At 56.7% G+C, this 22,232-nt stretch overlaps 1 protein-coding gene across 1 annotated transcript in view; it reads left to right on the forward strand.

Moving 5' to 3' along the window:
* The window catches only part of ANOS1 (anosmin 1), an 89,776-nt gene that overhangs the window by 4,944 nt on the left and 62,600 nt on the right, over positions 1 to 22,232 (forward strand). Inside the window, exon 2 of the mRNA XM_045855804.1 lies at positions 20,885 to 20,932. Within this exon, the coding sequence (XP_045711760.1) occupies positions 20,885 to 20,932 (48 nt within the window). The remainder of the gene's footprint in view (positions 1 to 20,884; positions 20,933 to 22,232) is intronic.

Below are 22,232 nucleotides of genomic sequence, written 5' to 3' on the forward strand. Positions count from 1 at the left end.
CGCGGACGGTGGGGCGGGGCCAGGCCCGGTGCGTGGGACGGGGTGTGGCGGGTGGAGTAGGAGAGGAAGGCGAGGGTGCCCGCGGTTGGGGCTGCGTCAGGAGAAGAGGGCGGGATCTTGCCTTGGAAGATACGTAGCAGGTTGCCGGCAGCCTGGGCTGGCCCCTGGACTTGCAGACTTTTTTTTTCCTAGTGTTAAGAGACTCTCGCTTTAACGGGACGGAATCCACCCTCTAAGGCCAGCGCCGGTAGGCTCGCGGAGGGAGCTCGTGGGAGATCTGACGGCTTTTCCTTGGCAGCCACCGCGAGCTGTTTGTCTTGGCAAAGCGGAGGCCTAAGCTGGTGATTAGCTGCTTCTCCAGAGAGCACCGGGCTGTCCTCGGAGAAAAAGTACACAAACAATGAAGACATCAAAGCCCCCGGCCAGCCACGCCTGGGCCCCAGGCCGTGCGGGGTGTGTGCAGGAGTGCTTTAGCGCGGAGGGTTCCCGCTGGGTGTGCCCCTGAGTTTCAGGTTATGGGCCCCCGGAGGCCAGGTGTTCGGAGGGTGACGGGGGGTGGGTAGGGAGCAAAGGCCGCCCACCCCCAGGTCTGACCTGCAGATTCCTGGCCCCCCCCCCCCCCGGGGGTCCCGGGATCTCTGGCTGCGTGCGTTTCTAAGAATTTCTGAACCCGACCCAAAGTAAACGTTCGGCTCCTCACGGCCGATGTTGGCGTTTGTGATACAGTGTTTCCTCTCGAGTGCGGTTTAAAGGGCCGGCTTCGCCGCGACTCTCGGGGAACATTTCAGGAATGCACTCGGAAGCACCGCGTGCGCCGGTCCTTGTTTCTCATCTGCTCCACGCCGTTGGAGCAGAAATGCTTTCTATGGATTGAGATTTATGTGTCTGAGCAGGCTGTAAACATTCATAGACGTCCTTGTGCGTGTCCTCAGGAGACTCGTGTGTGTGCGCAGGCGTGCATTGAAAAGCGAATGTTCTCGGCCCGGCGCTCACACCTGAGGACGCTCCATCCTCCTCCGTGAGGAGGGCGTTGGTAGTTCTTGCACTCAGAGCTGCCCGATTTCCGAGTGCACCCTCCCCGCCTCGTGCCCGTGGGCGCGTGAGCCTGGACCTCAGGGCTGGGCAGAGACCTGTGGGGCCCTGGCGAGGGGCGCAGGGGTGTGACCTCGGTAACAGGATGTAACCGCACGGAACTGGGCCTCGCTTCCCCCAAATCAGACGCATACAGCTGCGAGGGTGGGCGGGGACTCCCGGCAAGTACTGGAGAAGCAGGTCTGGAGGACCCCAAAAGTAGTTCTGATGGACGGAAGTGGGGTCAGGGAAGGGGCAAGTCTGGTACCGTCCCCACCTGGGGCCCACGGGTGCCCAGTGTGCCATGGGTGCCCCGCCTCAGCTCGCAGCCCTTTGGAATCCCGGAGGGGCCCCCTCACAACTCCCCCTAGAGTCCCAGTTCTGAAAATGTGTCGTTTATCCACGCATGACACTGGTTAGTAAGCAGGACCTGGTTTCCCTGGTCTGTCCATCTGAGGGACCCGTACGTCCTTCAAGCGCAGACCTGCCCGTGGTCCCCTCGTCATCAGAGTGGACCCATAAAACTAGTCGATGTGCTGGGCGTTTTAGCGAGCTGTGCGCCGTCATCTCAGGAGAAAGTGGGATGTGTTTCAGATTCTTGGAAATACTGAAAGGAGTATTTCTGGATGTCCAAGACACCGTTTCCTTCTCAGCAGATGCTTTTGGTGGCCACCTGTCCCTAGCTCCGGCGGCCCCCCACTCACCCCAGCCCTCGGCTGTGCCAGCTGCTGATCGCTTACCGCTGGTCCCCCTTAGAGGGTCACCTCTGCCTGCGGCGACCCCTTGCCAGCCCGGCCAGGGGTCCTCCGCTGTGAGGAGGGCAGGTCGTGCGCCTGGGCTCCCTGCTGAGGGGACAGAGGGGGCCCGCCACCTCCCCTCCCCACCAGGCTGCACAGGGTCAGGGGACCAGGCTTATCCGGGCCTCCGGCTGAGGCTACGGCCCCTCAGCTCCGCCCACCGGCCTCCCTGCCTCGGGCGGAGACCTTGGCCTGCTGGGTCACACACACACCGCTGCCCCTGCAGCCTCTGCCGCTAGGAAGCCGTCTCAGAGACACCGGTCTCCTCCGACATTGGTGCGTGTTTCAGACCAGACAGCCTGACGCTCTGGGGGAGAGGCCGCCGTCCAGCGCAGGGCGGAGCTGGGAGGAAAAGGAGAAACACCGTCGCCCCCGGAGCCCACACCTCTCCCGCCGGCGTCCCTTTGGAAAGAACCTGAGAGCGCGCCCCGTCTCTGACCTGCGCCCAGGGAGCCAGCTCGGACTGAGAGTGTTTCCTGGGACCTGACGTTAGTTTCTCTGTCCTGAGGGATTCAGCACCAAGACTCCCGATGTGCGGCCCCCCAGGACGGAGGCCCACCGTGGCCCCCCACGGTCCAGAGTTCAGGGCACCGGGCAGAGCGCATCCTCTCGGAGCAGGTTGGCAACAGCTGGGAACAGTCGGACGAGTTCAGGTGTCCACCACCTTCGTATGTCCCAAGCAGGCTGTCGGGGAGCCCTGTCCCCCCGGGACCTGGCACCCCTCTGTGTCCTCAAAGGGCTCCCCCCACCCCCCGACCCACCGGGGAGTGGAGGCGTCTCCCCGAGGGCGGGGGAGGTGCAAAGCCAGTGAGCAGAGGCAGGGGGATGGCGGCAGTGTTTACGGCTCACCTCCTTGTAAATCTCAAACCGTGGATCTTGTTGTTGTTGTTGTTTTTCAAAGGCACCGCGTTAATCACTTCCATTTGCTGCAGCTCATGTGGATGGATGGCTGCAGTTTCGAAGCCGAGACCGTGAAACCCACTCCTGAGGGACTTCCAGCCCAGCAGGAGCACCGTGGGGGGTGGGGTGTGGTGGGGTGGCAGGCAGAGACATCTGTGTGACCTCCCCGAGCAGGGGGCATGCCCCCGCAGGTCCAGCGTCCCAGGGACATGACCTGAGAGCTGAACCTGGAAAGCTGGGCTGCTGGAACCTGGACCAGCCCACGGGCTGAGAGGGGGGGCGTTGGCAGCATCTCATCCGCCTCGGTGCATCTGCCGGGTGGGGGGGCTCCCTGCAGCTCCAGGCGGCGGCAGCCCCGCTGGTAGCTTCTAGGTTGGAGCTGCCCCTGAGCCGAGGCCCCGTGCTGCAGGGCGCTGTGTGGACCGTTATTCTCCGGCTCTGGCTGGCGTGGGCGAACCTCAGGCGAGCCCCCAGGTGCTCTGATGCTTTTCGGGTGACCTTCATGGGCACCCTTGCCAGCACCCCTGAGAAAGAGCCCAGGTGACTGTGAGAAGGGGGGGGATAGCTGCCCACCTCAGCTCCCTGCCCTAGGCTTTGGTGCGCGGTGGGCCCGGCCTCAGGGAGTGCAGGGGGACCCACAGCGGGGGCGTCTCCGGGTTCCTGAGCCGTGGCCCTCAGTGGTGCATCTTAGGAGGATGTCTTCGTGCTGACGTGAATTATGTTTCACTTTCCCAGTAACCCTGGGAAGGGAGGGAGAGAGAGAGAGAGAGAGAGAAACATCGATGTGCGGTTGCCGGGGGCCGTGGCCTGCAACCCAGGCATGTGCCCTGACTGGGAATCGAACCTGTGATGCTTTGGTTCACATCCCAAGCTCAATCCACTGAGCTACGCCAGCCAGGGCTTGAAAATTTTTAAAAAATGCACGTTTCTCCTTCCTATGATCCCCCACGATCACTGATGCTACTTTAATCCCCACAGCTCAGTTGCAAACGAGGGACAGTTTCATAAGTCCAGAAACGACAACGTAACCCAGAGAGCGTGTTGAGTGAAAGAAGACATGTTCATTTTGCCGAGTCATTCGTCAGCTTCCAAAGCTGCCATTTGTCATCCTGCTGCTTGGGACAGGAGGAAGGACGGGAATTCATTTCCATATGCCATTTAGAGATGTTTTCTCCATGTCTTGTGTTCAGTTTCCACCTGCCCCCCCCAAATCCACTCTGATATTCCAGTGCATTTATAAGTTACGTCTGACACCCTTCCCACTCTCTGAGGAGTCTTCCTCTCTCCGGTGCGAACGCCACGCTTATCCAAAGACAACCCCCATGGGCTGCCTTCTTAGCCAGGAGGCCATTGACACCCTCTCTGGAGGAATGGCTGGACCAGCTGCAAAAGCCTAAATGCAAACCAAAATAAAGCATTCAGATTCACGGTGATTTCGCCTATTCACAGGTCCCTGTTGGGTTGACAGGAATGGTCCTTCTGATGCAAGTTCATCAACTGTTGTTTCATGCAGCAATAACACGTATTTGGGAGAGACAGCCCTTGCTAGAATTAAATACATCTCTCTACTCCCTCCTGTTTTTTTTTTTTTAATCCTCAGTTGAGGATATGTTTATTGATTTGAGAGAGAGAGAGAGAGAGAGACCTCATGTGAGAGAGAAACAATGATTGATTGCCTCCCATGTGTTCTCTGATTGTGGATGGAATCCACGACCTAGGCATGAGCCCTGACTGGGGATCGAACCCGCAACCTTTTGGTGTATGAGATGACACTCCCACCAAGTGGGTCACCGACCAGGGCAGCTCCCTCCCATGTTTTAATACCTATAACACAGAAAGTGATAGTAGTCTTTTTATGCTATTGGTCATTCTCGTGGCCTGCAGGGAAAATGGACCAAGATTTGCAAACCTCAAGTGCGGAGAGAGATTTTGAAGAGGACACACATCTTTTGTTGACACGTCCCCCTGTCTCCTGGACACATTCCCGGGTCCCGTTAAAGTCTTGCAAGATGCAAAGGAGCCTTATGGCTCTGGGCCACCAGTGTGCTTTCCAATGGATGAGCAGAATAATAATAATAAAATCATCGTCATCATCACCCTCCCCTTTCTCCTCCTCTTCCTCCTCATCTCCACTTTTGCAGACATGGAATGTTTCCCGAGAAATCTCTGTGCAGACAATTCCTGTGGAGGCCCTCAGCTCCCTGTGTCTTCCTCCACAGCAAGCTGCTTATCTCTGTCCTGTTCACTGATGTACTCCCTGTCGCCGGAGGTCCGTGGCCCCCGATGACCAGGGTTCTGTGCACCACGGATGAGGAACCGGCTATGAAACAAGGACCAGAAGACCACCTAGCCCTAGGGACAGCAGGTGCTGTCTGGACATCTGGTCAACCCATGCCTGCCCAAGAGTGCTGCCCTGTGGGTGCCTCAAACAGAGGCCAAGTTCAGACTGCGTCAGAGCGTGGACTGGGGGCTCGCCTTCCAGAGCTGAAAGACACAGGCAGGGTGAGAAGGCCAAGCTGAGGCAGAAGGTGCCGGCTACCTTCTGAAAAGAGGAGGAGAAAGTAGGAGGCCGGTTGCCATGACAACACTTCGGCTCCCTGAGATTCTTTCCCATCTCTGCAGCGCCAAGGAAGGGCAGACTTCCCCCCGGTGGAAGGTGTCCCCGTTTGAAGGGGGACACCCTGCCCCCCGTTTTCTCTTCTGCGTGTTGGGCTGGCACAGCCCTTTGCTACGAGAAGGTTGCCTTGAAAATCTGACATGCTGACCCAAAGTTCCTTCCCCGCTTCTTTAGCCCGAGCGGACCCCAAGCGGACGCCGAGCGGACGTTGGCAGGCTCTTTACAGCAGGTCCAGGGACGGAAGGGCACCCTGTCCCTTTGTCTTGCCCCTCCTCCTACTCCCTCCCTCGAGCCCTCCCTCCCTTGTCACCCCGACATCTGGCTGTCTCCCTGCGGCGGCAGCACAGCCAAGCTCACTTTCCGGTTGTTCCAGGAACGGCCAGCAGCTGGGAGCGTGGCTTCCCACAGGGCCAGAATCTAAGAGCAAGTGGGGAGCATCATTGAGGTTGTTTCCGCACGCTCGTATCCGGGAGATGACGTCCGCACAGCTGCAAGCAGGCGAGAAAGGAACCTGCACAGAACGCGTTCGCTGGCCAAGTCTCATGTCGACCGCATGCAGGACAGAAGAGCGTCGTTAGGGCTGAGGCTCCTACACTAGAACAGGCGTCTGTCTGAGTTTCCGTCTTTCTGCCGTTCGGGAGGCCTGGGCTGGTGGAATATATTCGAGATATTTTTCGTAGGGCAAGATTTCCACGCTTCAGGGCCATTGATGGCTGCACGGTTTTGGGAAAAGAGGAGGGGGTCGTCTGGTTTCTGAACAACCACGTGACATGAGGGCTACAGTTTTATTTCCGTGCACGTGTCCATGTGCGTACTGACCCAGGTGAGGCTGGTTTCCCAGCCTGGATTCTCCGCTGGGGTCCACCCTGTGCCTTGCAGGGTGCCGAGCCGAGTCCCTGGTCTCCGCCCAGTGGGTGCCAGGTGCGTCTCTCCCATGCCCAGGAACAAATTTCTCCAAATGTGGCTGCGTGTCCTACGGGCCCACATCGCCCCTGTTGAACACCACTAGGTCTAGTCCTGTCTGTTGTACTTGACAGCTGTCTGGACCAGGTGTCTCTAGGTCCATGGTCATGGTTAGGTGTGCGTACCTGTATCTAAGTGTCATATATATATATGACATCCATCTTTTGTCTAAAACAGAAAATTTAAAAAAGGGAAATTTTCAATGACAAAAACCCTTTAAAAGTTTTTTTTACAAGTGCTTCGTTCTGTGGATAGACAGTTAAATTCACATCTTGCCTATGCGTTCTCCCATCAGAGACGCCTGTTCCCCTCTGATGCACACACAGAGACGAGGTAGAATTTTTAACTGAAACCTGGAATCCTAAGCAGACGCTGTGCGATGACGAAAGACCGTCACATTCTAGGTCACCTCCTGGGGTCTGTAAACACCTCTGACTTCCCATGTGCTCGGTGCTTAGAATTCTTCAGGTAACACGTTTTCCTGGGAATTGACTTTTTTTTTTCTTTTTTTTTGCAGAGCAAATTTTTTTTTCCGGGGCTATCGCTCTTTCTCTGCTCTCACCTTGAATCCGTCATGTTTTCTCCAGCGACCTCTCATTAACACAGGCTCCGTTTTGAAGTTCACGTGAAAACCCCCTCAGAAGCATGATGAATGAGGTGGCACACCATATAAGGCAGGCTTTAATAGACTCTGAGGTGCTCTATTTTAGTGTGATTAATTATTCCGCCCTCTCTAATGAAGACCGCATCCATCAGCTCAGTGAAAAGGCATGTGTTGCAATGAAACAACGTGACAAAAATCCAGCACGTAGTAAGGCTGATTAAAATGGAAACCCCCCCCATGTATTTCTAACAATTCTTTTACCTGCTTTGATCCCCCCCCCCCGCCAATACACGTGAAGCGCTAATAAATCTTGAATCTTCCAGCCTCTGTGGAGGTGGGAGCTTTTGCTCTGACATGAACATGGGCTTTAACGAGTGCATTCCTAAGTGTGTTACTAACACATTCTGCAGAAGTGCAATGGAAAAGAAAGTTCTCATTGGTGGGGCATGGTGCACTGTTCGAGGAGAACGTTTGGACATGGTCGGTAGTCATCGTCGCTGATTATAAAGGGCTCGGCTTCTGGAATGTGGAATCCGATGCTGCCCAGCTCCTGTTTGTGCCCGGGAGTAATTAGCTTGGTGATGTCACATTAATCTCTGACCTCTGCTGGCCGGCGGCGTGCCAGGATCCAGGCCTCGGCGAGTCTTGTGGGAGCAGCTGACCGCGAGTGATAGATCCCACCTCTCAAGGCTAGCAGCTGTCTGGAATCCGGTGTGAGAGCTCACGGGGGCCTTTGGGAGCACCGGTAAAAGTCCGCTTCGCCTTTTCTGCTCGCTGCCTCCCAGAACGATAAATGGCACCTTCCTTCAGCAGTTTTTTATGAAGATGCATGTAGACTGGGGTGAGGCCAGTGCAGCTTGGAGACCTGGGGTGGGCGGGGGCAGGGCCTGGACTGCGCTGGATGCTGTGACCTTGAACTCTCTCTGCTCCCAAGCGTGGGCTTGGCAGTGCTGAAGCAGACAGGGACTGGACGTGGTTGAAAATGACATGCACACACACCCCCCGCAAAGATTATCTTATTGCATGACCAAGAGGATCGTCTTTTTCTGTAACTGGAGCTCTGTGAGATGCCCGGGAGGCGGGAGGAGACCCAGATGTGGGTGTCCGGGGTGCCCCCCGAGCTCTGGCATGTCTCACAAGGTTCCTGGGACGCTCTGGCTGCACGGCCCACGTTGAGGGCGCTGCTGGGCTGTTAGGGACACTGTAGGCTTCTCCATGGTGCCCTCCTCTGCTGGGTAAGATGTGCCGGCTCTAGCCGTGCTGTGTCTCGCGCTCTGCATCCCGGCCTCAGCTCTCCTCCTCTGCCCAGCCTCCCTCCACCCCAGCTCCTGCAGCTCCTGCTTACCGAGGCTCAGCTCCTCACATGCGGTCAGCGGGGGCCTCCTTGGCCGCAGGGTGCTGAGCACACACCGGTGTCAGCATCCTCGTGGGCCAGAGGACAGCGCTGGTGTCCCTGCCGGCTGCCAGGTCTTTGCAAACACAGGTTCTGGTCATGCAGCTGGTCGATAAGAGAAAGGCCCCCTACCTGCCCGCCACTGCTTCCTGTGGCCCCGGACGGGCAGGGCGTCCGGGTCCCGGATGAGGCCCGAGGGCTCACGGGCAGCCAGGAGAGGAAGGCCAGGAGCGTGCAGCTGGGGGTGTGGACGCCGGCCGGAGAGAACGCTGCAGTGAGGAGGGATGGCTGACCCCGGGGGATGGGGGCGCTGAGCTCGGCCGGACCCCCCCACCCTCACCGTCTGCCTCTCCCACGCTTCCTGGAGGGGCTGTTTTTTTTAAACTGAAAATTAGTGGAGCACAAGGAGTCTGCGTTATGGTTAGCAGCGGTCTCCCTCTGAGGCTAACACGCTCAGAGATGTAAGTAGTTGGCGTGGACCCGGACGAGGGCCACGCATCGGCAGGAAGACAGCATTTTGCGTGGCCGTGCAGACGCCTTCGTGCTCTGGCGGACCCCGGGAGGCGGCAGGCAGCCCACCATCAGGAAGGAAACGCTGAGAGTGTTTGGAAGCCAGTGGGACAGGAGATAAAAACACGAGGATAGACATAACCCCCCAGGGAGCAGGTGGCCGCGTGGCGGAGACAGCTCGGCCTGTCCCCCGTGGCTTCGGTTTATCCCGGTCACCGTCGTGGTCAGGGCGCAGGGGCCCCCCCACTCTCCAAGGCCCTGTGTCGGTGCTGCTGCAGAGCAGCCTTCCACTGAGTCAATGGGAAGCTCCAGTGGGCGGGGGAGCTGTTGACCAAGGAGCAGAGAGGACTCCTTCCGGACCCGGCATCTTCTGCGGGGAAGACGCTGGCGAGGTTCCTTTGCTGGGGGTGGGTGGAGGGCTGGCGAGGGTCCGGGGCGCGCAGGGCCTCCCTGGCGTTGGCCAGAACGCTCCAGAGTGGTTGACGGGGATCGGGTTTCTGGGAGGGGTTGGGACAGCGGTGACGTCAGGCATTCCAGCCGGCTGGGGCGTCAGGGGCTTTAGCCCAAGCGAGGCTATTTGGGGGCCCAGGGGTTTTCTGTTTGACCGTGTCCTCAGCCTTCCTGTCCAAGTCCCTCTGCGACCTTCTGCTCAACCCCCAACAGCCCCCTTCTCCCTGCCCCCGCCCCCTCCAGGTGGGGGGCTGAGCCCGGGGCATCGTTCCTGGGCTTTCCTGTCCCCCAACGGGGCTTTATGGGCTGTGAACTCCGTGCGCCACAGCTTGGCTTGAAGGAGCCGCAGGGACGCCTCCGTGGGAATTATGGTGCCTTCCGAGAGACGGCAAGCGACCCAGCCACACGGAAAGTCATCAGGGCGCTCTTGTGTTCGCAAGCAGTGGAAGGTCGTTTCCTGTGTTATTGCATCACGGCAGACGGGGCGGGGCTCGGAGGATGGCCTGCACAGCGAGTCCCGGTAGCCACGCAGCCATCCCGATCTCTCGGAGACCTTCTCCTGAATCCCCCTCAGGCACGCCTGGGTGCGGAGCGTCCTCACCCACCGACGTGCACCGTGCACAGCTGTCCAGCCTCGGCTGCAGACGAGTCTGTGACGAGCCAGCAAACTCCGTTCTTCTCATTGGAGACAGGGAGCCATGAACTGTACTGGGGCTCACGCCTGAGGGTGGACACGTAACGTGCAATGTGAAAAAGGGGTCTTAGGGCCCCAAGCTCCGCGTGCTCGCCCTCCCACTAGCCTTCTGGTTGGAGCCAGCCACGTGCCGCCTGTCTGTAGAGGTCCCGGGCTCCGCGAGTGTCCTCGTCTGCAAAGGCGGAATGCTGCGCTTGGACCGCGAGGGGCTCTCGCAATGCTCGTGATCTAGGATTTCCCTCAGAATCTCCTGCCGCTAGTAGGGGCCGTGGCTTGCACGTGTGTTTCAAATCCACCACATGGAGGGACCCGGTGTGGGCAGACGGCCCCGGGCTGGGTCATTCCAAGGTCTCCTGGTCTCCCTGGATTCGTGCACCCTCCCTCCCCATCCATTCTCCCCTTTTCCCCCTCCCCCTGTCCGCCACTGCTCAGCATTTTCCAAAGAGTCCCCCAGTTCCAGTTCACATGCAGGGAGCTGGCTTGTTTGCATCGTGACAGGGGGCCCACCTTTGCGTATTGTGGAACCGAACAACACAGCACTTTCCTTCCTCATATTTGTACGCAGGACGGGCTGCGTGTCCAGTTTCTCAGTTGGCGTTGACCTTGTTCTTGGGCATTGCAACTGTTTTGCAGAGACTTCTCGGAGAATTTTGTTCCTGAGAACATAAAGGGTTAGCAGGCAGAAAGTCTGAAAGTTAGCAACTCTTCCCCCCTTCGTTTTCCACTGGGTTTTGGGGAGGTTTGCACAACCATTCAGGGAAGGGAAAGCCAGGGAGACAGCGTAACACGTGCTGGGGTACTGGAACCGCTCTCCCTCGGAAAGTTCCTTGTGTCATGAGACAATGACATGTCATTATCGAGTCCCATTTGTCTTGCTTTCAGCAAGAAGACGGATTGAATGACCCTCCAGGGTCTTTTCTGATGGGTAATTATATGGTGTCACCCGCGTCAGAACCCTCCAGTTTACAGACAGTCTGCGTGGGTGTTTGGAATCACACGGTGCTTCCCCTCCCTTGTCCTGGCTCGGGAAAACAGGCCTAGCCTTGACTGGAAGGAATCTCGTACTTTCACACAGAGGGGCTGATGGCGTGCCCGCCGGTGCAGACTGTTGGCTCAGAAGGTGACCGTGGGGGATTTAGAAGAAGGTCGCAGAAGGCTTTGGGGCCCATGTGTCTGCCGTGAGTCACCGTGCAGAAGTCAGAATTCTAAGAGCTCTCACTACGTTTTGAGATAATAATAAAGAAAGTGGTTGCCAATGGCTTTGTGAACATCTTTAGCTCATTACCCTGCCCAGGTAGGGCCGATTAAACCCTGACTTAGCTAAGAAATGTCGTGAAGTCATCCTTTCAGTGGCTGCCTGTCCACCTTTAGTGTTTGCTAAAATTTCTCCTGATTATCATTCTAGTTTGTTTGTGCACAAATCATGGTCCAATGAAAACAAAGTAGCCACAACAACTGTCCAATGAAAACAAAGTAGCCACAACTGTCCAATGGAAACAAAGCAGCTACAATGGTCCAATGAAAACAAAGTAGCCACAACAAACATCCAATGAAAACAAAGCAGCCACAACAACCGGCCAATGAAAACAAAGCAGCCACAACAACCGGCCAATGAAAACAAAGCAGCCACAACAACCATCCAATGGAAAAAAAGTAGCCACAACAACCATCCAATGAAAACAAAGCAGCCACAACAACCATCCAATGAAAACAAAGTAGTCACAACAACTGTGCAATGAAAACGAAGTAGCTACAACAACCATCCAATGAAAACAAAGCAGCCACAACAACCGGCCAATGAAAACAAAGCAGCCACAACAACCGGCCAATGAAAACAAAGCAGCCACAACAACCGGCCAATGAAAACAAAGCAGCCACAACAACCATCCAATGGAAAAAAAGTAGCCACAACAACCATCCAATGAAAACAAAGCAGCCACAACAACCATCCAGTGAAAACAAAGTAGTCACAACAACTGTGCAATGAAAACGAAGTAGCCACAACAGCTATCCAATGAAAACAAAGTAGCCACAACAACCGTTAAGCAAAGAAAAGACCTAAGGAGGCTCCTAAACACCGCCGGTCATGAAGTGTTACATTGTAACGACTTGTACATTTGCAGCACACTGTGATTCTAGTGCAGGCTGTTATTAAGGCTTGTGTCAAGTTCTGTGTTTAACTTGTTTTTCTGCATCACTCTCGCATTTTTTCCTGCTTTGATAATGGTTTTGATTCGTTATGGGAACTTTGGAGTGGCCAGGCATGGTTTTTTGTTTTGTTTTGTTTTGTTTTTTTTACAAAATATTTCACTTGTTTGGTACCTAGCCTCACACTGAAGTTGCTTGCAAAAGCACAGATGAAAAAGAAAAATAGCAGAGAAGCAGTTGAAACACATTGAAAGAACAGCTGGTTTTTCCAGGGGGGCATCCTCAAGAGAAACAGTGGCTATTTTTAGGGACAATGTATCGAGCTGCAGTGAGATCGTCTCCAGTTCTAAACGGTCTTAGTGGAGGAGGAAGAGCTTGTAGGGACTTGGATGGAGGAGCTGCCGCGTTCTGGGGCCTAAACGGGCGCCCACTCCCCAGCCGTGTGCGGAGGAGACTCCTCCTTCATCTTCCGCACCGGCCAGGACGACTCTTCCCCTCAGCGGTCCCTCCCCGCCACTGCTCAGTGACTTTCTTCAATGCGCTCAGCTTCTCCGAGAAATACGCCCCACGTCGACTCGCCTTGACTGTGGGTGTGGCCGATGAGGACCCATGGGGACACAAGCCACTCACTCGGGCGCACACGGTCATTCATGGCTACCGTGGCGGTTCCGGCAACACCCGTGCTCTGCCCGACCCTCCCTCCCTCCCCTTCCTCAGCCTGCCTCACCTCCCAGGCAGGTGCATGTGGCGACCGGGGCCAGCCTCCTGCCGCGGAGGGGACGCACGCCCGATTTCCAAGTGAGGGAGCCACGCCGGAGTGGCAAGCTCTTAGCTGCGTCGGCCTGCGTCCCCTAGGTCTGCATGGACATTCGTCCAGGTCCCAGCTTGCCCGGGAGCAAGGCCGCCGTGGTGCCGTGTCTAGCAGGCCCCGACGGCTCATGGCCCCCTGTCCTTCGTACTGGGAGCCGCTTACTACAGTTACTACAACCCCCAGTTACCCCAGTTACTACACGGAATGCGCCTACTGAAGGGGGGGGTTCTTCCCCCAGCCCAGCTCACCTCTTCTGTCTTGCAATGTCGGGCTTCGTGGGACCTTGTGGAAAAGCCGCGACGTGCCAGCATTTCCCCCTGGGAACATGAGTTTTACAATGGAACGCGGCTTGGGGAAACCCTCCGGACCCTTGGCAGCGGCAGGAGGGAGGGAGGGCCTGGCGGGTCCTCTGAAGGGCGTGGGGCTGGGAAGGCCACAGCGGCCCGAGGCCTAGGAGGTGCCGGGACCCCCGGGCCCGTGGTGGGGCCTGCAGTCCTAAATCCCGTCCTCGTCAGATGCGTTCCCACAAAGAGAAGGCACTACTAGCACGCTCCTGCTCACAACCCACAGGCGAACGTTCCGTTTCCCCGCGTGGCACGTCTGTTTGGGTGACTCTAACTGTATACGTCTATGAAACATAGTCAGCCTGTTTGTGTCTTAGACCATTTGTATTCAATTCTGCATGCGGGCTTTTGCTCAGTTTCAGTATTGGCAGGCCAGGTCTCTCGTGCATTTACAGGACAGGGTTCTCCCCCCACCCCTGGGGCACGGACGGGTACCGTTAGGAACCGGGCTGCAGGTAGAGCTCACCTGAGCCACACCTGCTGTCCCTCGCTCCCACCTGTCCCACCCATGGTGGGGGAGGGAGGCTTGCCTGAGCTCCTCTCTCCCCTCGCCCCGGGTCTTCCACGGAACCAGCCTGTGGTGCCAAAGAGCATGGGGACCGCTGCTGATACTGTGCCAAGTAACGAACCTAACTTCCTGGAAGCTCCACCCGTAGGTGAAAAGTTTGGTCAGCTCCCTCTATGTGTTTCACTTTCCAGCTCCTTGAGGCCTCAGGATTGAAGTTAAAATGCCTGGGTGTGACTCCCTATGGCATGTATTGATTTTTCATTGCATTCTGTCTGTTAGGTTCAAGGGTGACCCCATGTTGAGCGAGAGAGACTCAAGTAGACTGAGTGTTCATGGCGGTGACAGGCTGGGGACAGACGGTCACCGAGTAACGGCAGCCAAAAGACACTGTGTCCCGTTAGCCGTGATAGAATGCGGTGGGAGGGAAGTGTGGGAGTTGCCACCAGGTGTGCCACCGGGAGACCTGTGGTGGTCAGGGAGGGCTTCCTGGGGGAAGGGGCATTTGCAGTGCATCCGAGTGGAGCCAGTGGAGGCAGAAGGGCCGGGTGCAGGGGCAGCGGTGGCCGAGGTTCTCATTCCCACGCCAGCCGCCAGGGTTGTGCGGGGCCGCATTCCAGTGCGGGCCTCGGGGGGGTGGGGGGAGGCCTACGGGTGTGGTCACCACCGTGCCCCGAGAGCGCCCGGTGGGATGTGTCTGTGGGATGCCGAGGGAATTCCCCCTTCAGGAGTGGGGGATGAAAAGCCCAGGCCTTTCACTGGGAATGAGTCACAACTTGGAAAGAAACCTTACGCAGGAACCAAAAATACACGCACCTCCCTTTCCCCCCTTTTCAGGAGCCTCTGTGTTGGAGAAGTTTTAGGTTTACAGCAGCTCAGAGCAGAAAGCCAAGGAGTTCCCATACACCCCTGTGGGGCCTCGCATGCACGAGGCCCCCCTATCAGCATTCGCCCTCCCCCCCCGCCCCGGAAAGGGACATTTGTCACCGTGATGGACCTGCTCAGGCACGTCCGGATCACCAGAGTCCACAGGTCACATTAGGGTCCGTCTTGCTGTTGTCCATTGTGTGGGTCTGGACACGTGTGTGATGATGTGTACCCTCCAGCACAGCATCTCACAGAGCGGTTTCCCTGCCCCACACTCCCTCTGGGCACCATCTGTTTGTGCCTCCATCCCCAAACCCCAGTGGCCGCTCATCTGATGGTCCCTGTAGCTGTACCTTTTCTGGAACATCCTAGAGTTGCAACCCTACTGCCCAGAGCTTTTCCAGATCAGCCTCTGTCACCGAGTCATACGCATATAAGGCTCCTGACAAATGTCCACTGAAGTTTACAGTTGAGATGGTGACTAGCAAAGATTTTTTTAAATATATTTTTTAAAGATTTTATTTATTTATTTTTAGAGAGGGAAGGGAGGGAGGGAGAGAGAAAGAGAGAGAGAGAGAGAGGGAGAGAGAGAGAGAGAAACATCCATGTGCAGTTGCTGGGGGCCGTGGCCTGCAACCCAGGCATGTGCCCTGACTGGGAATTGAACCTGCGATGCTTTGGTTCGAAGCCCGTGCTCAATCCACTGAGCTACGCCAGCCAGGGTGCAAAGATTTTTTTTTAAAAAGTCTTTTGAGCCATGGAAAGGGTTAGTCTCAAGTTTAGCGCCGTGGTGTCCTTTGTCTTTTAGCCACTGTGGAATACACGAGAAACTTCCATGTGTATGGATGAGAGAAAGGAACATCCTGGTAATAAGAAATGAAATCAAATATATTATTCCATGGTCCCAAGAGTCTAGGAAAATATCCTCGATGGAAGTGGATTCATTTAAATTTTAATGCCTGCTTTTATTTTTATTTTTTTAAAGATTTTATTTATTTATTTTTAGAGAGGGAAGGGAGAGAGAGAGATAGAGAGAGAGAAACATCAATGTGTGGTTGCTGGGGGCCATGGCCTGCAACCCAGGCATATGCCCTGACTGGGAATCGAACCTGTGACTCTTTGGTTCGCAGCCTTGCTTTTATTTTTTACACTCACATGTGACATGAAAACCAAACAAGAGCAAAATCGGGGAGAAATAGCCGATGCTTTGCAGGGTTCCAGGGCGGATGATGAGTCAAGGTGCCGTCTGCTGTGGGTTTCCTGGGATGGTTTCAGGGTGGCACCTTCCGTCCTGTGCTGGACAAGACTTCGGTGTTTTTCCGAAACTGCCAGCGGATGCCCCCCGAGACAGCCCCCCGCCCACACCTGGTCAGGTCGAAAGGAAAGTGCAACCTGTGATGAGTACAATATTCTCTCCTCTCTTCAGACGGTGGTGTCTGGATAACCAGTTTTCCTTCCCCTCTCTCTCTCCTCCTCGGGGGCTGCGTCTGAGTGAATGGAGTGTTTTCTTCCTTCGAAGCTTTTGAAGCCTTCGTTTTGCTTGAAGGAGAGGAGAAAAAAAAATCAAAAAGGCTTTTTGCAGAAACCCGGAGCGTGTCACGGAAACAACGTGGGCGGCAGGTGACGGGACTCGCCGCACACACCCTTTGAGAGGGGCACGCGTTTGATCTGGTAAAACCAACAAGACGCGGGATGTCATCCCTGCGGCCCTTCAAAAGCCCCGCCGTCTGATCCTGCCTGGCGGTCCCGGCCCCGGCCCCGGCCCCGGCCCCAGCCCCGGGTCCAGAGGCAACAACATCCTCCTGCTCTCTCGGCCTCTGCGTTTCGTTGGCTTCACGCCAGATCGGGGCGGCCGTGCAAAGACCGTGTCTTATTCTCGTTGTCAGGTGGCTTACCTGCTGAGGGCTATTGTGGCATGTGCTCCAGAACCCACCCCCCCCCCCCCGGGGCGGGAGGCTGCAGCGGCGCTGGTGTTCTGCTGCTGCTGCTGCCCCCCTGCTCGGAAGAGCGCACGCAGGTAAGCGCCCCCGGCGGAGGGCGCACACCTGGCCGGAACACGGCGGCGGAGGCGGAGGGGGTGGGGCGGGGGGCGGTTTACAGACACCCGTGCCGGCAGGAGCCCGGCTTCTTAGAAGTTTTTTGTGGAGAGGAAGAGTGTGGAGAAGGATGACAGATGAAGGCCAGAGCGTGTGTGAGCCGCTGCGAAAGCTTAACCAGGGGGAGGGGCTGTGTGAAGGGAAACAGGAGCCAGGAAGGAAAATGAAATGCGAAGAGGAGATGGACGCGTTTTGAGGAAGGGGTGTGTGTGTGTGTGTGTGTGTGTGTGTGGAAAATGTGTGCGTGGAAAAACTCCGTGCAGAGGTCCCAAAGACAAAGAACGCCCCGGAAAGTGTTCACAGCCCCTGAGACAGACCGTTCCCCGTCCAAGCACGACAGTGGCCAGGCCCAGGAAATGGAGTCTGAGATGCCGGCACTGCCGGCTGCTCACCTAGGCAAACAGGGGGGAGGGGCTGGCGTCCGCCGGGGAGGAGAGCGTGATGGGCCCCCTTCTCAGCCTCGCCGCCACCTCAGAGAGCGTGGAAGCGCGTGGCCCGTCAGACTGGGGGGTTCCCAACGTGGTATGGCGCCCCTCCCCCACTCGTAAACGCAGTCACAACGGCAAAGCAATGCGCTTCTCCCCTCCCCCGACGACCCGCCCTGGGTGTCCTGCTAAACACGGTGCCTGGAGGATGTTTCTCATCTCCCCGGGCACCCTTCGACATGGTGTCTTTGGTCATAAAAGTGGGTACCGTCACAGGACACAGTCTTCTGGGGTGGCCCGCTGTCGCCCCGGATGTTTCCTTCTAACGGTGGGGCTTTCTCTGTCCCGAGGTCAGTGGGAAATCCGTCCAGAGATGAACCTGCGTGGGGTGGGGACCTGCACTGGTGTTACCTCTCAGGGACTCGGGAGCAGCTTGGCGGACTCTTCGCATGTGGGTTTCTTTGTGGGCTCGGAAGGCGTCTGAGCCCACGGGTGGGGGCACCCCGGTTGTCCTCGGGGTCCCTGCTGGCAGTCTTCGCTGCTGCCTTCTCTCCGTGCTCATTGTCGGGGGTTGGCCCTTTCGCCCCCTGTCCGGGGCAGCAGGAGGGTGTTATCCTTTTTTTTTTTTTAAGATTTTATTTTTTTATTTTTAGAGAGGGAAGGGAGGGAGAGAGAGAGAGAGAGAGAGAGAGAGAAACATCAATGTGCAGTTGCTAGGGGTCATGGCCTGCAGCCCAGGCATCTGCCCTGACTGGGAATCGAACCTGCAATGCCTGATTCGCAGCCCGCGCTCAATCCACTGAGCTACGGACGCCAGCCAGGGCAGAAGGGTGTTACCCACATGAGCCCGGAAGAGAACTCCTGACAGCTCTTTCTGGTTTATTTTTTTTTTTAACCCTCTGACATCAACTAAAAGATTTCTATTTCCAGTGATACACCGACACCCAATCTCCTGCTGTATTCTCTGCATGCACCCACCTGGATGTCCCCGAGATGGGGGCTGTGGGCCCACCTCTCCCCTGTCTCCCCTGCGAGGTTAGAGGCTGGGGCTGGCCCAGGCCCCCTGGGATCGCACCCCCCTGCCCCCAGACACACCCTGTCCCCCTGCGGCTGGCTGCCGCCACTGGCTTTGTGATCGCGCACGCCTCAGTCGGCTGGCCAAGCCCTCGTCTGTTAACTGGGGAGCGGGGAGCCGTCTCCTGGGTCGGGTGGACGATGCTGATGGGGACTGCGCATGTCAGATGGCAGCGCCAGGGCCCGCTGCGGGGAAGCGGCCACGCATCTTGGTAACCACAGTGTGACAATCAGGCGACCTCTCAGTAATATTACCGCCAGCGCGCCCTCGGCCGGCAGCGGCGGCCACGCCCACTTGTTTGGCCACGCCCACTCGTTCGGCCACGCCCACTGGTGCAGCCCTGTCCCAGGGCCCGGCGTTGATGGACATCTGTGTCTGGCGCCCAGCAGGGGCTGGTCCGCGGCCCGTGTGGGTCACTGGGGCCGAACGGAAACAGTGCCTCCTGCCTCCTGGGCTGCCCTGCGGTTGGGGAGCTCAGGTTCAGGTCCAAGACAGCACAGACCCCCGGCAGAGGAGGGCGTGACACACCCATGGACAGCCGTGCAGGACACGCAGGGGCAGAGAAGGGCCCCTGGTCCCCTGCAGAGGCTGCGGTCGCCCGCCCGGGGGAGGAAAGGCCTGCAGGGGAAAGGGCAGGGGAGCTGGCCCCGCGGGCGATCTCGCAGCAAGCGGCAGGAGCCTCCGACCTGGCTGCAGCAGGCCCAGTGCGCTCAGACTGTGGCCCTGCTAAATAAGCATCTTCTGGAAGTGGCGTGCACCCGGTCTCTTGACAAGGGCCTTGGGGGTGCTCAGCATGGAACACGCCCGTGGGGGCAGGACGCTCTGACAGCCCTGCTCCTGGGACGCCCCGGCAGGAGTCCGCCCGCGCAGGGACCACCACGGAGCTCGGGGGGCCACAGGGTGGAGAGGTTTCGCCCCTCAGCTTTCCCGCGGGCCCGACAGATCTTAGCCCCGCCCCCTTCCCCTGCAGAAGGAGGAGGGCTCGGCCCGCCCACCTGAGACCCACCCAGGGGTTTGGGGGACCCCCGCGTTATGCAGACGTGTTATTAGAAACGGGACTCAGTGAGACACAGTAGGGCCTCGCCACGCCACGGAGTCGGACAGCACCCGGGACGAGCTGCCGATGCATGCGGCTACAGAGATGAAGCAAAAACACCCCGGCACTTAGCGCGAGGTAGCAGGTAGCAGGCGAGCGCAGCCAGGCACAGAGGGCCACCTGCGGGGTCGTTGCTTTCACGGGAGATGCGCAGGGGAGGGCAGGCTACGGAGTGGGAGTCGGGCAGCAGGCCTGTGGCCGCCCGCGGCTGGGTCGGGGGAGCGAACAGGGGGCGGGGGATTCTTTCTTTCCCAGTTGATGGAAAGGTTAAAAAGGATCGGCAGAGCGTCGCCCGGTCTGGTGACTGTACTTAAAAGCCACCGAATCGTACCCTTTAAATAAGGGATGTGCAGGCGTGTGACTTTTCTCTCAAGAAAGTTATGACAAGTATTTTTTTGAAGATGTTATTATTTCAGGGTTTTTTAAAAAATATAACTGCAAACCAACATCCACTCTGATGCTCTTAAAAATGAGCCCTGGCTGGCGTAGCTCAGTGGATGGAGCGTGGGCTGTGAACCAAAGCGTCGCAGGTTCGATTCCCAGTCAGGGCACATGCCTGGGTTGCAGGCCAGGTTCCCAGCAACAGCACATGGATGTTTCTCTCTCTCTCTCTCTATCTCCCTCCCCTCCCTCTCTCAAAATAAATAAAAATAAAATCTTAAAAAAAAGAGTTAAAACCGATTAAAAAATGAGCCGTGTAGAGGTTCACACAGGATGCAGGCTATCTCACCCCATGCCCGAGCTTGAACTTCCAAGACCCGGAGGTCACGACGGGACATCTTCATCACTGGGAGATGGTGGCTTCTGTCTCTCCCGAGGGCCCCCGCCCAGCATCATCGGGCGGAAAACATCACCGCCAAAGGAAGAGTGGTGACCAAAGTCTTCATCGTGTGGGACGAGAAGCTTCTAGGCAGACATTTGCACGTTGGAGATGGGTCTGAAGATCTGTTGTCTAACACGGGGATGCCGATGCATGTGCATTATATTGTTGACTCATCCCAGCGACCTCCCGCGTGAGGTTTGTCCCTTTGCCCTACAGGTGGATACGCTGGGGCACGGGGGTGGTTCGGCCCTGGTCCGTGTCACTCGCCCAGTGAACGGGAAGGAGGAGGCTTCTCCGGGGACGGCGGAGTCCCAGGCTCCGCCCGTCGGTGCTGCGAACCGGGCAGCTCAGCGCCTGCTGGGTGTCCACGCCCCCCCCGCGGGGGTGAGACCTCGCCAAAGCCGCTGCGACGGGCAGGTCTGAGCGTGCGTTTTCCTGCCCACTCTTCCTCCCTTGGGCACGGCTCGGAAGCCTGATTCATTTATACATCGTCTTTGTTTCTGTCGTGAAGTCGAGGGTACAACCGGACTTCCGTTAGAAACGCATTTTCTAACCACCGCTCTCAGGGCCGCAACCCTGGTCTCCGTCCGGTTCAGGCAAATATTAAAAAAAGCCCATTCACACCCCTTAAATGTCTTGGTCGTTTTTCCTCAGAAGGGTTTGTAACGGGTCGATATTTCTTTTTCTTTTCGCAGAACAATGGTTCCCTGGTTTGGTGCCAGAATCACAAGCAATGTTCTAAGGTAGGTTCTTTGTGACTGTGTTTGTATTTTTTTTTAAAAAAAACAACATTTCATTGTGGAATAATTATAGAGTCCCTGGAAGTTGTGAAATCGAAGCACAGAGAAATGCAGGATACTGCTCACCCGGTCCACAGCCATGGCTACACTGTATGCTTTTTGTGGAACGAAATTGAAAGCTGGGCGCTGGCATTGCTACAATGTATCTGTACCTCTGTGGGGCGTGGCACACATGTAGGGTGCGTGTTTGTTAGCGTCCAGGGGTGTGTGGATCATCATTTGCACCTCCCCCGTCATTTCTCTCTTTATTCTGTGAGGTTTTGAATGAAAAAAATTTAAGGAGGTAGCACCTTCTGGTTAGGCCAGAAGATGTAGTACATCTTACTTAGACTTAAGTTATTTTGTAGATGGTTTCTCTGCGTGGAAGAATTGCTGGTGAAATACTTTGATTCTTCAAGTGCACGGTCTCTTTTCCATGGGGAGCGTTTCATGTTGCTCACATGAGCTCTCCACGTGTCGTGACACTCATGCACATTGTTCAGGGCACACATTTTGTGTCTCCCTCCCCAAACCTCACAACATGAGGCTCTTTGGCTCCACTCAAGAGGTAGGTTTTTTTTTAAAGATTTTATTTATTTATTTTTAGAGAGGGAAGGGAGGGAGGGAGAAAGAGAGAGAGAGAGAGAAACATCCATGTGCGGTTGCTGGGGGCTGTGGCCTGCAACCCAGGCATGTGTCCTGACTGGGAATTGAACCTGCGATGCTTTGGTTCGCAGCCCGCGCTCAATCCACTGTTGCTAACTTCCTACTGTGGTTAATTTATTTTATATATACACATACACATACATATTCACACACACACACACACACACACACACACACACATATCTCCATGAAGCTGACTAAATTTCCTAAGTAGTGCGTTTCAATGTTGTCTTTGTTGGGTGTCATGTAGACAACAACTGTTTGTCTCACTATCATTTCCCACTCAAGCACCCCCCTGTCTCCTCACCCCGTCAGAAAGTGCACTGATCCTTTCTTATCCGCTTGCCACTTGAGTGAAAGAGGTTCGTTGGAACTAGGCTCCCTTTATTTGTCCAGTTCTCTTCCGTGCCTGGGTCTCCAGCTGTCTCCCCTGATCCCTGCAGCTCCCCGAGGCGCTGCGTCTGAAACACCCCAGTGAGACACACCGCAGCTCTGGGCGCTGCGGGCCGTGAAACCGCGTGTGCCACGGGCCGGCCAGGGCTCACCCTCGCGACCGAGGTTTGCAGAACAGAAACCCATTCCTTTGGCCTGCAAGCTG

The sequence above is a fragment of the Phyllostomus hastatus genome, unplaced genomic scaffold (assembly GCF_019186645.2).
Source record: "Phyllostomus hastatus isolate PE091 unplaced genomic scaffold, TTU_PhHast_1.1 phas_scaffold_12, whole genome shotgun sequence".
NCBI lineage: Eukaryota > Metazoa > Chordata > Mammalia > Chiroptera > Phyllostomidae > Phyllostomus > Phyllostomus hastatus.